General features: G+C 45.9%; 1 protein-coding gene across 1 annotated transcript in view; it reads left to right on the top strand.

Annotated features, from left to right (window-relative positions):
• Positions 1 to 12953, top strand: part of LOC147610842 (RING/FYVE/PHD zinc finger superfamily protein) — a 61371-nt gene that overhangs the window by 46681 nt on the left and 1737 nt on the right. The window contains exons 4-6 of the mRNA XM_086785462.1: positions 10906 to 11014; positions 11149 to 11272; positions 12046 to 12319. Coding sequence (XP_086641588.1) covers positions 10906 to 11014; positions 11149 to 11272; positions 12046 to 12319 — 507 coding nt within the window. The remainder of the gene's footprint in view (positions 1 to 10905; positions 11015 to 11148; positions 11273 to 12045; positions 12320 to 12953) is intronic.

Raw genomic sequence — 12953 nt, 5'->3', positions numbered from 1 at the left:
TGTGAATCATCATGGATCGGTGGAGCCCATATACAAACAATATAAGAGGGGGTGGGGATGTGGATGGAGTGCTAAGGCAAGATGCATCTCTATATGCTGAAGGGGTAGTACAAGCATGCTATGCAGATCTATGGCTAACTCCATCCAGTGCCATAAGAGGGATATAAGATATCATACATCGCCGATGCTGAGGCTGTGAATGGCATGAACATGTACCTTGAGTCTGAATGAAAGCGAGCTAGCCTCTCCTGTGTCTCCATCTGGTGTCTCATTCGGATAGCTGCTATCTCTCGGTGACAGAGTCGGGGTGCTCTATGTCTAGTCTGTCTAGGTCTCCTGCTAGCTCTCAAAATCCTCTGCTCTCTGTGCGGTCACCCCACGTGGTACATCAGCTGGCACTGGCATAGCTCTCTGGAAGAAATCTGTGAGCTGGGACTGTCTCCCACCCCTAGTGGGAGCGGGTGTCTAGAGGAGTCTCTCTCGAGAACTATGAAGCTCTAGTAGTAGTCTGCCAAGCTGTCGCTGGTCCGAGGCCTCCATCAACTGATGTAGTGAAGAGTGCTCCTCAAACAATCCTGCATATCTATCTCTGACCCCCTGGTGGGCTCTACATCTACATACAAAGTGATCCTCAGTCTCCACCTCCTCGCGGCACAATCTGCATATCCGCTCAGCTCTGGGAACCCGTGCTGCTCTCCCAGCCTCTATCTCTAGCTGATGTGATGAGACTCGTAGCTGTCCAATAGCAACGCGAGAGCTGTGTGGCATGTATACATCCATGTACTGCGGTCGATGTATAAACCCATCCCCTGAGATGCTCATAAAGTGGTCTCTGTAATACCGCATCTTCGGTGGTAGTGGGCTCTCTGGTGCTGTCCATGTCTCCTGTATGTAGTGCTGCCATATGTCCTGTCTCATCACTCTGTTCCTCTCATTGAGAGAGAGGTAACCCCGTGGAGCAGACTGATCATACTGAAAAGGTGGCAACCGCTCAATGTCTATCCCATGATGTGAGAACCACTGTAGCATCTGTGCATACCAAGATCCAGTGTGTCCAGCCTCGGCCAGCTGTCTGGATGCCTCAAAAGCTCGGCGGGATAATCTCTCCGTGGACATCCAGACAGCTGTGTGAAGAGAAGCTGTTTTCGGGTTTCGAATTGATGTCTGCCCTTTTAGGGTTTCGAATTGCTATTTTCTGCTGTTCTAGGGTTTCGAATTTTGCTCTTACTACTATTTTAGGGTTTTGAATAGCTGTCTGTTGCTGTTTTAGGGTTTCGAATTTCTTTTTTCTGCTGTTTTAGGGTTTCGAATTGCTCTCTTCTTGCTATTTTAGGGTTTCGAATTGCTGTCTGTTGCTGTTTTAGGGTTTCGAATTGCTGTTTTCTGCTGTTTTAGGGTTCCGCGTTGCTCTCTTACTGCTGTTTTAGGTTTTCAATCTGCTATTTTTTGCTGTGCACAAACAGACTCTCTCGTACTAACGCCTGGCTCTCCCGATCTAAGCACCTTTGGACTGAGGTTCGCCAATAGAGCTTGGACTACCCGGCACCGAACGGGTGTTGGCCGTATAGGGAGTCGGGAATCCCTTATCAGATTTAACACGAAATACTTTACTTAAATCTGAAATTCACTTACTTGTGGATGGTAGATAGAGGACCTATACCCGAGGTATTCGTGTAGAAGATGTAGCCACCCAGGAGAGGTGAATTCCTCTTGTAGTCGCCTCGTGGTGAACTTAGCGCAGCCACCAAGACAAGTACCACCACAAAGGACACAACTGCCCGCTGTGAGAGAAGGAACAACCACTTGCAAGGGAGAAGATGCTTGGCTGCAGCGTGGAGAGAATGAGCAGCTCGCTGAAGTTGGAGCGCACAGACACCTGCCTTGATGGAGAGCATAGCCGCCTGCAGGTGGTGGGAATGCAGTCGCCTGGGAGAAGTGCAGCCATTTGCTAGGAACCGCCTGCTGTCTGCCAGCCAGCCGCCTGTAGAAGTGCATGCGCAACAATTTTTGTAGTGGAGGAGGAGGAGGCGCACCCAAGGTGTCTACTGTAGACAGGCGCAGCATACAGTCGTACAGCCTACAGTGCAGAGGGTACAGCCCGTTGAAGGACTAGCGCAGCCACTCTAGCCTGTGGAGTCGCCAGCAACGATGGAGAAGGAAGCATGCGCAACCGGCTTAGCCGTCAGCAAACGATGGAGCGCAAGATGATGGAGGCGCACAAAATCATCGTGTCTTTCAAAGGTGGTCGCCGGCTTCTTTTATTATGGTTGGAGGAGGAGTAAACAAACTGTTTTGGCTGGCCCCCCCACGCTTGCATGTGGGTGGCCAGTTCCAAAGAGGTGTGGTAGGTGACCATGCCCACTCCCACACTCACTCAAGTGTGGCTCCCCACCTTGGCCCCTAAGTGGGTGCCCACTTTTAAGTGGGTGTGAACCTGTAACCTTATAAAACAAAGGGTTAGAATATGAAACATTAAAACAACATGTGCAATATACTTACCACCTGTTCACATGCACCAAAACTCGTCAGAATACAGAGCAGACTTCACGACTCACTGGCAGGCGTCCCCGCTCAGTAAGTAACACGTCAAGCAGTCAAACACAAAAATACAAGTCATGTGAAAACAGTTTCAAACATGCAGAACATGTGTGTAGGTGCAAAAAGTAACATGGACATATCTCCCGTTCATGGAACAAGTACAAAATATCTGTCGGCACAAAACTGGCACGACGTAAAATATAAAAACCTGGTCTTCCTATGGAGTGACAGTCCCATAGGTAAGACACAGTTCCAGGCACGAGTCTCCCTATGGTGTGACAGTCCCATAGGCAAAACACGGCACGAATACTGGCTCTTCCATGGCGTGACAATCCCATGGGTCGAACACAGTCCAGGTCATACACGGGTGGCACCAGTCTGGTTCCCGTCCATGTCAGCAAAATACTGGTCTCTTCACATGAGACACCGGCCTGGCCTCAAGTGAACGAGACGCAAAAACTGGAGATGGACCAAATGGTCGGCTAATTGGTGACATCCCCCCGGGCTTCTAAGGAGTTGTCCTCAATTGAAAAGCCTCAAGATATGCCTGCAACAGTTGCGGGTAATCAACAAAATAATCCTCATTTACCCACTTGGCATCAATAGGCAAATAATTCTTAAACTTCACAAGGTATCTCCTAGAAAGCTTTCCTGCAGGTAGCTTTCTCTCCTTGTGAAAAACAATCTGTTCTGGCTGGAGGATCTCCTCAAGCTCTTCAATCTCTGGCGGATCTTCTGTGACAGGCTCATCAGGATCTGGCCCCACATATTTCCGAATAGACTCACATGAAAAGCATTGTGAATCTTCCAATGACTAGGTAAAGCAAGCCTGTAGGACACTTCATTGATCTTGTGAATCACCTTAAAGGGTCCATAATAGCGAGGAGAAAGCTTAGGATATGATCCTTCTCGTCCTGGCCTCTTCCGAAGCCGAGTCTTCTCAAATTTCAGCAAAACCCAATCACCTTCTTTGACTTCCATGTCCCTTCTGTGCTTGTCAGCAGCCATTTTATGCTTATCCTGAGATCTTGCAATGGCTGTCCGCACCTGACCAAAGGTAGCATCCAAGTCACAAACATATTCATTAGCTGCAAAAATCTCATCCTTAGTACGAAGGATAGGTGGCAAGACCACTCTGCCATAAATAATCTCAAAGGGAGCTTTTCCCGTGGAGGCATGGATTGTATTGTTGTAGGCAAACTCAACAAGTGGAAGATACTTCTCCCATGCAGTCTTTTGATCTGCCACATAACATTTCAACAAATCCAACACGGCTGAATTTGCAGCTTCACTTTGGCCATCCGTTTGGGGATGATAAGCTGATGAAAACTCAAGTTTAGTACCCATATTATCAAATAAAGCCCTCCAAAAGAGGCTTGTAGTCGTGGGATCTCTATCCCCAACAATGGATTTAGGCATACCATGATGCTTGAAAATATTAGCAAGAAAAAGCTTTACCATATGATCAGCTTTGATGGTTTTCTTGACGGGCAAGAAATGAGCTTGCCTGCTAAACCTGTCCACAATGGTCCAAATAGCATCATTCCCATGTTGGGATCTAGGCAAATCCATAATAAAATCCATAGTAATGCTTTCCCAAGGTTGCGAGGGAATAGGCAATGGCTGAAGCAAACCTGGAGGTTTTTGCCTATCAAATTTCACCTTTTGGCAAGTAATACATGCACGTACATAAGCCTCAATGTCTTTACGCATGCTCGGCCAAAAGAAATATCTCTGAATCATGTGTGTAGTAGGCATGATACCTCTATGACCAGCATAAGGTGGAGCGTGACATTCGTCCATAACCTTTGGACGCAAATCGTTCACCACACATAGGCAATTATCCTTCATAAGATAACCCTCGTTGATAACATAAGAGGCATGTGAATGACCAGCCATCAAATCAGTCCATATATGGCAAAAATCAGCATCCAAATGGTACAAATCTCGCATAGCAGATAAGTCTCCATGAGAGGCCACTGAGACTGCAGCTACATAAGGCCTCCTGGATAGTGCATCGGCCACCACATTTTTCTTTCCTGGAGTATGCACAATCTGAAAATGAAACATGGAAAGAAAATTTGCCATTCTCATCTGCTTCTCTGAAAGCTTTGTTTGAGATAGAAAGTATCTCAAGCTTTGATGATCTATCTTGACTACAAATTCAGCCCCAAGAAGATAATGTTTCCATATTACAGCCAAGAGCTCTTTCTCATAGATATCCATATGAAGCTCAGCATCATGCAAACAACGGCTCTCGTATGCAATTGCATGCCCTTCTTGATTTAGGACAGCTCCTATGCAATCCCCACAAGCATCACATTCAACTACGAATGACTTGTGCAAGTCAGGAACAATCAATACTGGACCACATATAATAGCATGCTTGAGCTGCAACAAAGCATCCTGTTCCTTTGAAGTCTATTTGAAAGTGATTTTCTTCTTTGTGAGATCATGTAGAGGAGTGGCAATCATGGCGAAATGCCTTATGAAACGCCTGTAATACGAACATAATCCCAGAAAACTACGTACTTGATGTACGTTTTGCAATTCGGGCCAATTGCGAATGGTCTCTATCTTCGCAGGATCCATTGTAACTCCATCTTTGGATACAATATGACCCAAATAATGAATCTCTGAAAGGAAAAACTCACTTTTCTTGGCATTAATGAAAACTTTATGCTTCCGCAACTCTTCGAATACTGTGACCAAATGAGTTCTGTGTTCCTGCTCATTCTTGGAGAAAACCAAGATATCATCAAAGAATACTCCTGTAAATTTGCGATGGGGACGGAATATCCTATCCATCATACAATTAAAAGTAGCAGGAGCATTAGTGAGACCAAAAGGCATTACCAAAAATTCATATAATCCGAAGGCTGTCCTGAATGCAGTCTTATGGACATCTTGTGGCACCACGCGTATCTGGTGATAACCACTCTTCAAATCAAGTCTGCTAAAGCAAGCCGAACCATCAAGCTTATCCAAAATATCATCAATACGTGGAATTGGGAATCTGTTCTTGATGGTAAGCTTGTTTAATGCTCTATAATCCACACACATACGGAATGATCCGTCCTTCTTTTGAACACGAAGCACAGGAGAGCAGTAAGGTGAGGAACTGGGCTGAACCAAACCTTTCTCTAAAAGCTCGTTTACTTGCTTCATGATTTCTTCTTGTTGTGCAGCACTCACTCGGTATGCGGGTTTGTTGGGTGGAGAACTACCTGGCACAAGATCTATGCGGTGATCTTCGGGCCTTTGGGGAGGTAATTCACCTGGCAACGAGTCCGCAAAACAGTCGTTGAATGCATGAAGAAAATTCAGCCTATCATTAGACACAGCATCCACATTTTGATGATTTGGTACAAGGCTATCACGAACAAAAACCAAGTACGCAGAAAGACTCTTTTTCATTGCTTTATTAATTTGGATGTGTGATACAAGTGGGATGGAATCCCCTTCTTTGCCAGCATCAATAAAATGCATGCGGCCTTTATGCATAAAAGAAATCATATTGGACTTGTAGTCTTTGCGGGGCTCAAGCCTATGGTGCCACGGCTTGCCCAACAATACATCACATCGATTCAGTGGAGCAACTAGGAAATGTTCATTATCAAGGTAGCCCTGGATATGGATGCGCAACTTCCCTATCAATGGGGTAACCTGCACCTCTTTACCAATAAATGCAGCTTCGGCTTCAATCTGAGGTCCCATGTTCTCAACCTCAATACCCAATGCAGTTGCCGTTTGCATAGAGATGAAGTTGTCAGTTGCACAGTCATCAAACATGAATAAGGTGGGCTGATCCTTGATTTGCCCCCAAGCCTTGCAAACCATTCGCTCTTTTGCATCATGACTTGTATTTCCTTGCACATCAGGAACTGCATGTACATTAGCCTTGGTCTGCTTGTCCTCGTGCTTTGGTTTGCGATTTGGGCATTGTCGAAACATGTGGTCTTTGCTACCACAAGAAAAGCATTTTCCATCCTTGGTATATTGCTCTCTTTGCTCCGGAGTTAAGCCGAATTTGTTCTTCCTTGGGCCCTGATCTTTAGATGTGTTATTTTCAGCTTTACCACCCTTGTAGGTCTCCTGGAAGTTCTTTTTAGGTGGCTGTCCACCCTTTTGCAGATTTGGGACAGCCTTGTCTTTCCCCTTGGAACCTCCTTGATCCTGCTTAATCTTGAGCACCAATTGCTCCGTAGCAAGAGCAGAAGCTGTGAGTTGTTGCAAAGTATGTTTCGGGTGTAATTCTATGTCCGATCGATATGCTGGTTGCAGTCCAGAACGAAACTTCCTCTTTCTTTCATCCTCAGTGATTTGCATAAAGGGAGTTACTTCCAGCAACACTTTCCAGAACTTGTTAACATACTGTTGCACGCTTTCATTGTCTCTTTGTTCCAGCCTGTCCCACTAGAAGTTTCATGAGGCACGGTGGCATGTGCTCCACGAACTTGAAACTCAGATGCATGTGACTTACCTACATAAGGCAGTGTCTCTCCATGAGACAACTCAGAAGGCAAAATTTTTCTGGAAGCAGACCTGTCACCCTTACTATGGGATACATGTCTTGATTGCATGTGGCTTTCATGTCCTCCATGAACACCATACATATATCTGTCAGGCTTAGTGCCTTGTGGAGAAGATGCATGTCGAGAGGTGACTGTCACCTCTTCCTTTTGCATTAAAGATTTCAGCCTTTGAGATGCGAGATCTCCATGCTTTAAACGAGGTGGATTTCTGAATTTCAGCTCTCCGTCATCCCCGTCTTTGATATCACCTTTGCGGAGAAGGTAGGCAAGTGCCAACTCCCTTGGTTTCTTGCCCACTTCCCGTGCCATTGATTCAAAAGTTACATCTACCATTGCATCAGCCTTTCTAGCTTCAATAGCACTTTGCACATGGGGATCTTCATGCAAAAACTTTAACTCTTGCTCTTGAGCCTGCAAAAGTTTTCTCATATGTTCCATTTCAGCCCTCATAGCATCAGGCTCTTGTTCACTATCATTAACCCTTTTAAGGGGCTTGTGTCTTCCTCGCAGGGCATTAGACCCACGAGAGGCACTAGATGGACCCCTCGAATTTGGCACTTCCAAAGGGTTGCCTTGGCTGTTCATTGTGTTTAAAGTGTGCTAAAAGCGGGATGTCCAGTACACAGGTTCGTTTCCCCACTAGGAAGAGGGAAACAACCGTGCTCTGATACCAATGAAACCGATCCCGTCAAGTGGGAAGACTCCGTTGGACACCCACACGCTTAATAGCACATCTTTAAAACCACAATTTGAAATGGACAACTTAATTCAACTTGAAACTGAAATGAAATTGAAATGGAAAGATGGACACCAGCACTGGGGCCGGAACGGGCCGACCCCCCCCTCAATATATGATATATTTATTGGGAGTATTTAACAAATACAATGCTCCATGGGTTCCAAGAACCAGATGATGTCCATGTACATATGAAAACAATACCAAAAAAATATGCTCGGAGTCAACGTTCGAAGTAGATACTCGAAGCAGAACGACCACTAGCGTGGTCCAGTCTCTACGGTCCTGTGCTTTCACTGGACTCCGCGGAGAGCGCCTCACTGGTGTTCCGAGACCACGCACAAACAGGCGCTCTCATACTAACGCCTGGCTCTCCCGATCTCAGCACCTTTGGACTGAGGTTCGCCAATAGAGCTTGGACTACCCGGCACCGAACGGGTGTTGGCCGTATAGGGAGTCGGGAATCCCTTATCAGATTTAACACGAAATACTTTACTTAAATCTGAAATTCACTTACTTGTGGATGGCAGATAGAGGACCGATACCCGAGGTATTCGTGTAGAAGATGTAGCCACCCAGGAGAGGTGAATTCCTCTTGTAGTCGCCCGTGGAGAAGATGTGCAACCTCTTTCAAAGTAGGAAATAGAGTGGCAGCCTTAGGAGAGATAACACCTTGTTGAAGAAGCAGCCACCTTGTTGGGATGGCTCAGTCGCCTCGTGGTGAACTTAGCGCAGCCACCAAGACAAGTACCACCACAAAGGACACAACTGCCCGCTGTGAGAGAAGGAACAACCACTTGCAAGGGAGAAGATGCTTGGCTGCAGCGTGGAGAGAATGAGCAGCTCGCTGAAGTTGGAGAGCACAGACACCTGCCTTGATGGAGAGCACAGCCGCCTGCAGGTGGTGGGGATGCAGTCGCCTGGGAGAAGTGCAGCCGTCTGCTAGGAACCGCCTGTTGTCTGCCAGCCAGCCGCCTGTAGAAGTGCATGCGCAGCAATTTTTGTAGTGGAGGAGGAGGAGGCGCACCCAAGGTGTCTACTGTAGACAGGCGCAGCATATAGTCATACAGCCTACAGTGCAGAGGGTACAGCCCGTTGAAGGACTAGCGCAGCCACTCTAGCCTGTGGAGTCGCCAGCAACGATGGAGAAGGAAGCATGCGCAACCGGCTCAGCCGTCAGCAAACGATGGAGCGCAAGATGATGGAGGCGCACAAAATCATCGTGTCTTTCAAAGGTGGTCGCCGGCTTCTTTTATTATGGTTGGAGGAGGAGTAAACAAACTGTTTTGGCTGGCCCCCCCACGCTTGCATGTGGGTGGCCAGTTCCAAAGAGGTGTGGTAGGTGACCATGCCCACTCCCACACTCACTTAAGTGTGGCTCCCCACCTTGGCCCCTAAGTGGGTGCCCACTTTTAAGTGGGTGTGAACCTATAACCTTATAAAACAAAGGGTTAGAATATGAAACATTAAAACAACATGTGCAATATACTTACCACCTGTTCACATGCACCAAAACTCGTCAGAATACAGAGCAGACTTCACGACTCACTGGCAGGCGTCCCCGCTCAGTAAGTAACACGTCAAGCAGGCAAACACAAAAATACAAGTCATGTGAAAACAGTTTCAAACATGCAGAACATGTGTGCAGGTGCAAAAAGTAACATGGACATATCTCCCGTTCATGGAACAAGTACAAAATATCTGTCGGCACAAAACTGGCACGACGTAAAATATAAAAACCTGGTCTTCCTATGGAGTTACAGTCCCATAGGTAAGACACAGTTTCAGGCACGAGTCTCCCTATGGTGTGACAGTCCCATAGGCAAAACACGGCACGAATACTGGCTCTTCCATGGCGTGACAATTCCATGGGTCGAACACAGTCCAGGTCATACACGGGTGGCACCAGTCTGGCTCCCGTCCATGTCAGCAAAATACTGGTCTCTTCACATGAGACACCGGCCTGGCCTCAAGTGAACAAGACGCAAAAACTGGAGATGGACCAAATGGTCGGCCAATTGGTGACAAAGTCAAAAATACACCGCTGAAGTGTAAGCAAAATTAGCATCCTTGTACAAAATTTTATGCTTTGATGTGAGGCCGAGATTTGCTAATCTAAAGCTCAGATGAGGCTTCAGCATTTTCATAATGTTTGATCTTTGGTTGGGGGCAGAAGATTGTCATGTGACCTTCGGCTCCGCAATCAGAACATGTAGGCTGCCACGCACGAAGTTTCACAGTAGCTCGAGGCTTGGTTCGACATGCCACTCGTTTCTCAGACTCAAGGGATGCTGGGTGGGGATCTCCAAGCTTTTGCTGCTCCTCCAGGGATGTCAGTCGAGGTCTCTTCTTCTCATAGCACGACTGCTCATCCAAATCCTCTGGTGTGCGTTTTCGGTATTGCTCAGGAGATTTTAGAATGAGAAGATCACCGTTTGGCTGTAACCGATTGTCGTCGTCTTCCCAGAGATATCGAAAGGCCAAGTTTGCAGGATCCTGAGCATACATTTGGGCTAGATCTTAAAAAATGTCAATAACTGACCAATCCCAAGTTACCTTTCCAGACAGGAGTGTCTCAACATAGGGGTAGCGCCGATATTTGCTTAGCAAGGCCTCTCGTACAGCCAACTGTCCAAGAAGTTTGTCCCGTTGCTCTGAATAAAACAGTTTCTACGCATCTAGAGTCTTTTGGAACTTTGTAGTCATGTTCTCGAACAATGTTTTAATGTCATACCCCAATAGTGCCGTCTTGTCCATGGTGTAAAGAGAAGAATTCTCCGAGTCTCTCCCAAGAATCTTTGCTCTTTCCCAATCAATCTGGAAAAGCCTAGGCTATGATACCACTGTCACAAATAGCGAAAGGAGTCGGTACAAGAGACAGAAACACCTCTAGTGGCACCACAAGAGGACATATCAATGGATTTGTCTTCACCTTGGGAGGATATACCAATGGGTGAAAGTATTCTTTCTTATTTTGATAGATGGTTAAGGAAATCCATTGAGCAAGAAAAGATTCACTCATTGGAAGCAATGTTCTTGATCCAAAGCTTTAAATATATTATCAACACAATTAAACTACCACTGTTTTTTGTGCAGATCATTGTTTCTTTATCATATTCAGTCTACTGCATTGACCACCACCAGAAGGATTGGTTGCGTTTGCTGTGGGGATTCAAGAGCCCAGTCCGATTTTTCTACATCTGTGGTAAAAATCCAATTTTTCTACATCCTTAATGAACTATGTTGCATTCTTCCTGCTTTTGTGTCAAAGTCCTTGCTTTTAGTTTCGATTTAGTCTGTACATATATTTTTTGATTCTTGAATGGTTTGAATTTTTAGGGGCCCTTCTGTTTTTTGCTTTGCTTGGACTCTCCGGCTGCGTGATAACCTGTTATGATCGACGAGTGAGGAACGATTTGGCACAGCCGTGTCGAGAACTCTGCCTCTGCTGTTGCCATTCCGGGTTTGTTTTCTTCCATATGCAGTCTCTTCTGTGCAAACTTGATGCAATGATTATAAAAATTTGAAGTTACAAAAGCAGAGCATTTAGTGCTGCGTATCCTGTATTACTGGATTCTTTGAGGGGAAGCTATGTAGTTTGGCATATTTAGAGGGCTACTAAGATGGTGGTTTATGTGGCGTAGAGCATCAGGTTAAGGTTCAGTGTGAAGGATAAAAGACAAGGGCTAGGTCACAAGGCTTAATTGAAGAATTAAAGTCAAGATCAGAAAAGCCTCATGTCAGCTAGTGGGACAAGCAGGATTTGGAATCTGTTGATCCAAAAACCACTTAAGATAAGAAAGAGGACTGCAGGTATCTCTAGCATGCTAGATTCAAGCTGAGAGGTAAGCAACTGTTTTGTGTTTTGGAGGAAGATGGCTGCCACCTTACCACGCATGAGGAACATGCTATCCGTGTTGGCAGAAGTTTCTCTGGCTGAGTTCGACTTTTAATGTTCAGAATCCTTGTTAGATTAGTGGTGCCTTGAGGATGCCCCAATCTTTAGAGCTTGTTAAAAGCTTGGAATTTGAAGACTTCTTCGCAATACTGCACCTACTTTTGTTGTGCCTCTTGCAATCTAATGCTTATATGTTCTGTTCTCATCCTATGTGGACTGCTTGTTCTACTTTTTTAATTGTTCCGAGTTAGTATAGTGCACAAGTAGCCAATCATTTTGTATATTGGATTTTCCCTGGTCCTTGCAATTTCACTATGCTATTTTCTTGCTGGTGATAGGGTCTGCGCGGACTGCCATCTATCAGGAACTTTCTGCATGTGGGCGGATTGTTCGGCTTGTGTCGAAGGCTGTGCTGGGACAGCAGGTGAATGCAGTACTTGTCTTGGAGGTGCAGGAGAAGCTGGAGCCCCGGTGATCCTTATAATGGGCCTCATTGCCCTGGCTCTTTTCACCATCATTGGCATCTTCTACAGTGTCCTTGTCGCAACCATGGTTGGGCAAAGGATATGGCAGCGGCATTATCATATTCTAGCCAAGAGAATGCTCACGAAAGTAAGGAAGCTTGTTAATAATTGAGTTATGCTCCTTGCTTTTTCGGACATGCCTGTATAGTCAATGCATCTATTATGATAGATTCATACCACTTTGCTCCACTCTCATCTGGGTTACTCAGAATGCTTCATTTAAGGTGTGGGCATACAAGGTAAGAAACTCACGTCTCGAATATGACAACTGAAGGGGCCAGATTTGAGGGCCACATTCTAGAAGTTGGATTGGCGGTAGAACGATATGTGAGGGCAGTGTTTGGCCCAACAACCAGCTGGAAAGGGCTGTGTGGGGTTTTCAGAGCAAAAGGGTTGTTGGTTTCATGGGTGCCCAATTTGGTTTGCATCCATGCCAGCCAGGTTCAAACCTGCAAGCTTCTATGAGAAAATTGTAGCGGGAGAACATACTTTTCTTTGTCTGGCTGGTGCTGTGATTGATATAGAAAGACACTAGGCACTAGGTAAGTGATTTATGAACAACTCGCAGGCATTCTGCATTCTGCCTGCCTGATCACAGTGAGGCAAGACAGGGTCGGCTTTATCATGGGGGTTCCATGGCATGGACTACGGATAGAGCATGTACCGTTGACTTTGAGGATAATGATGGAGGCTGGTTCTATGTCTTGAGCATCATTGGATAT

The sequence above is a fragment of the Cibotium barometz genome, chromosome 48, assembly GCF_041138505.1.
Source record: "Cibotium barometz isolate CiBa-2024 chromosome 48, ASM4113850v1, whole genome shotgun sequence".
NCBI classification, from domain to species: domain Eukaryota; kingdom Viridiplantae; phylum Streptophyta; class Polypodiopsida; order Cyatheales; family Cibotiaceae; genus Cibotium; species Cibotium barometz.
This window is presented reverse-complemented; position numbering and strand designations above follow the sequence as displayed.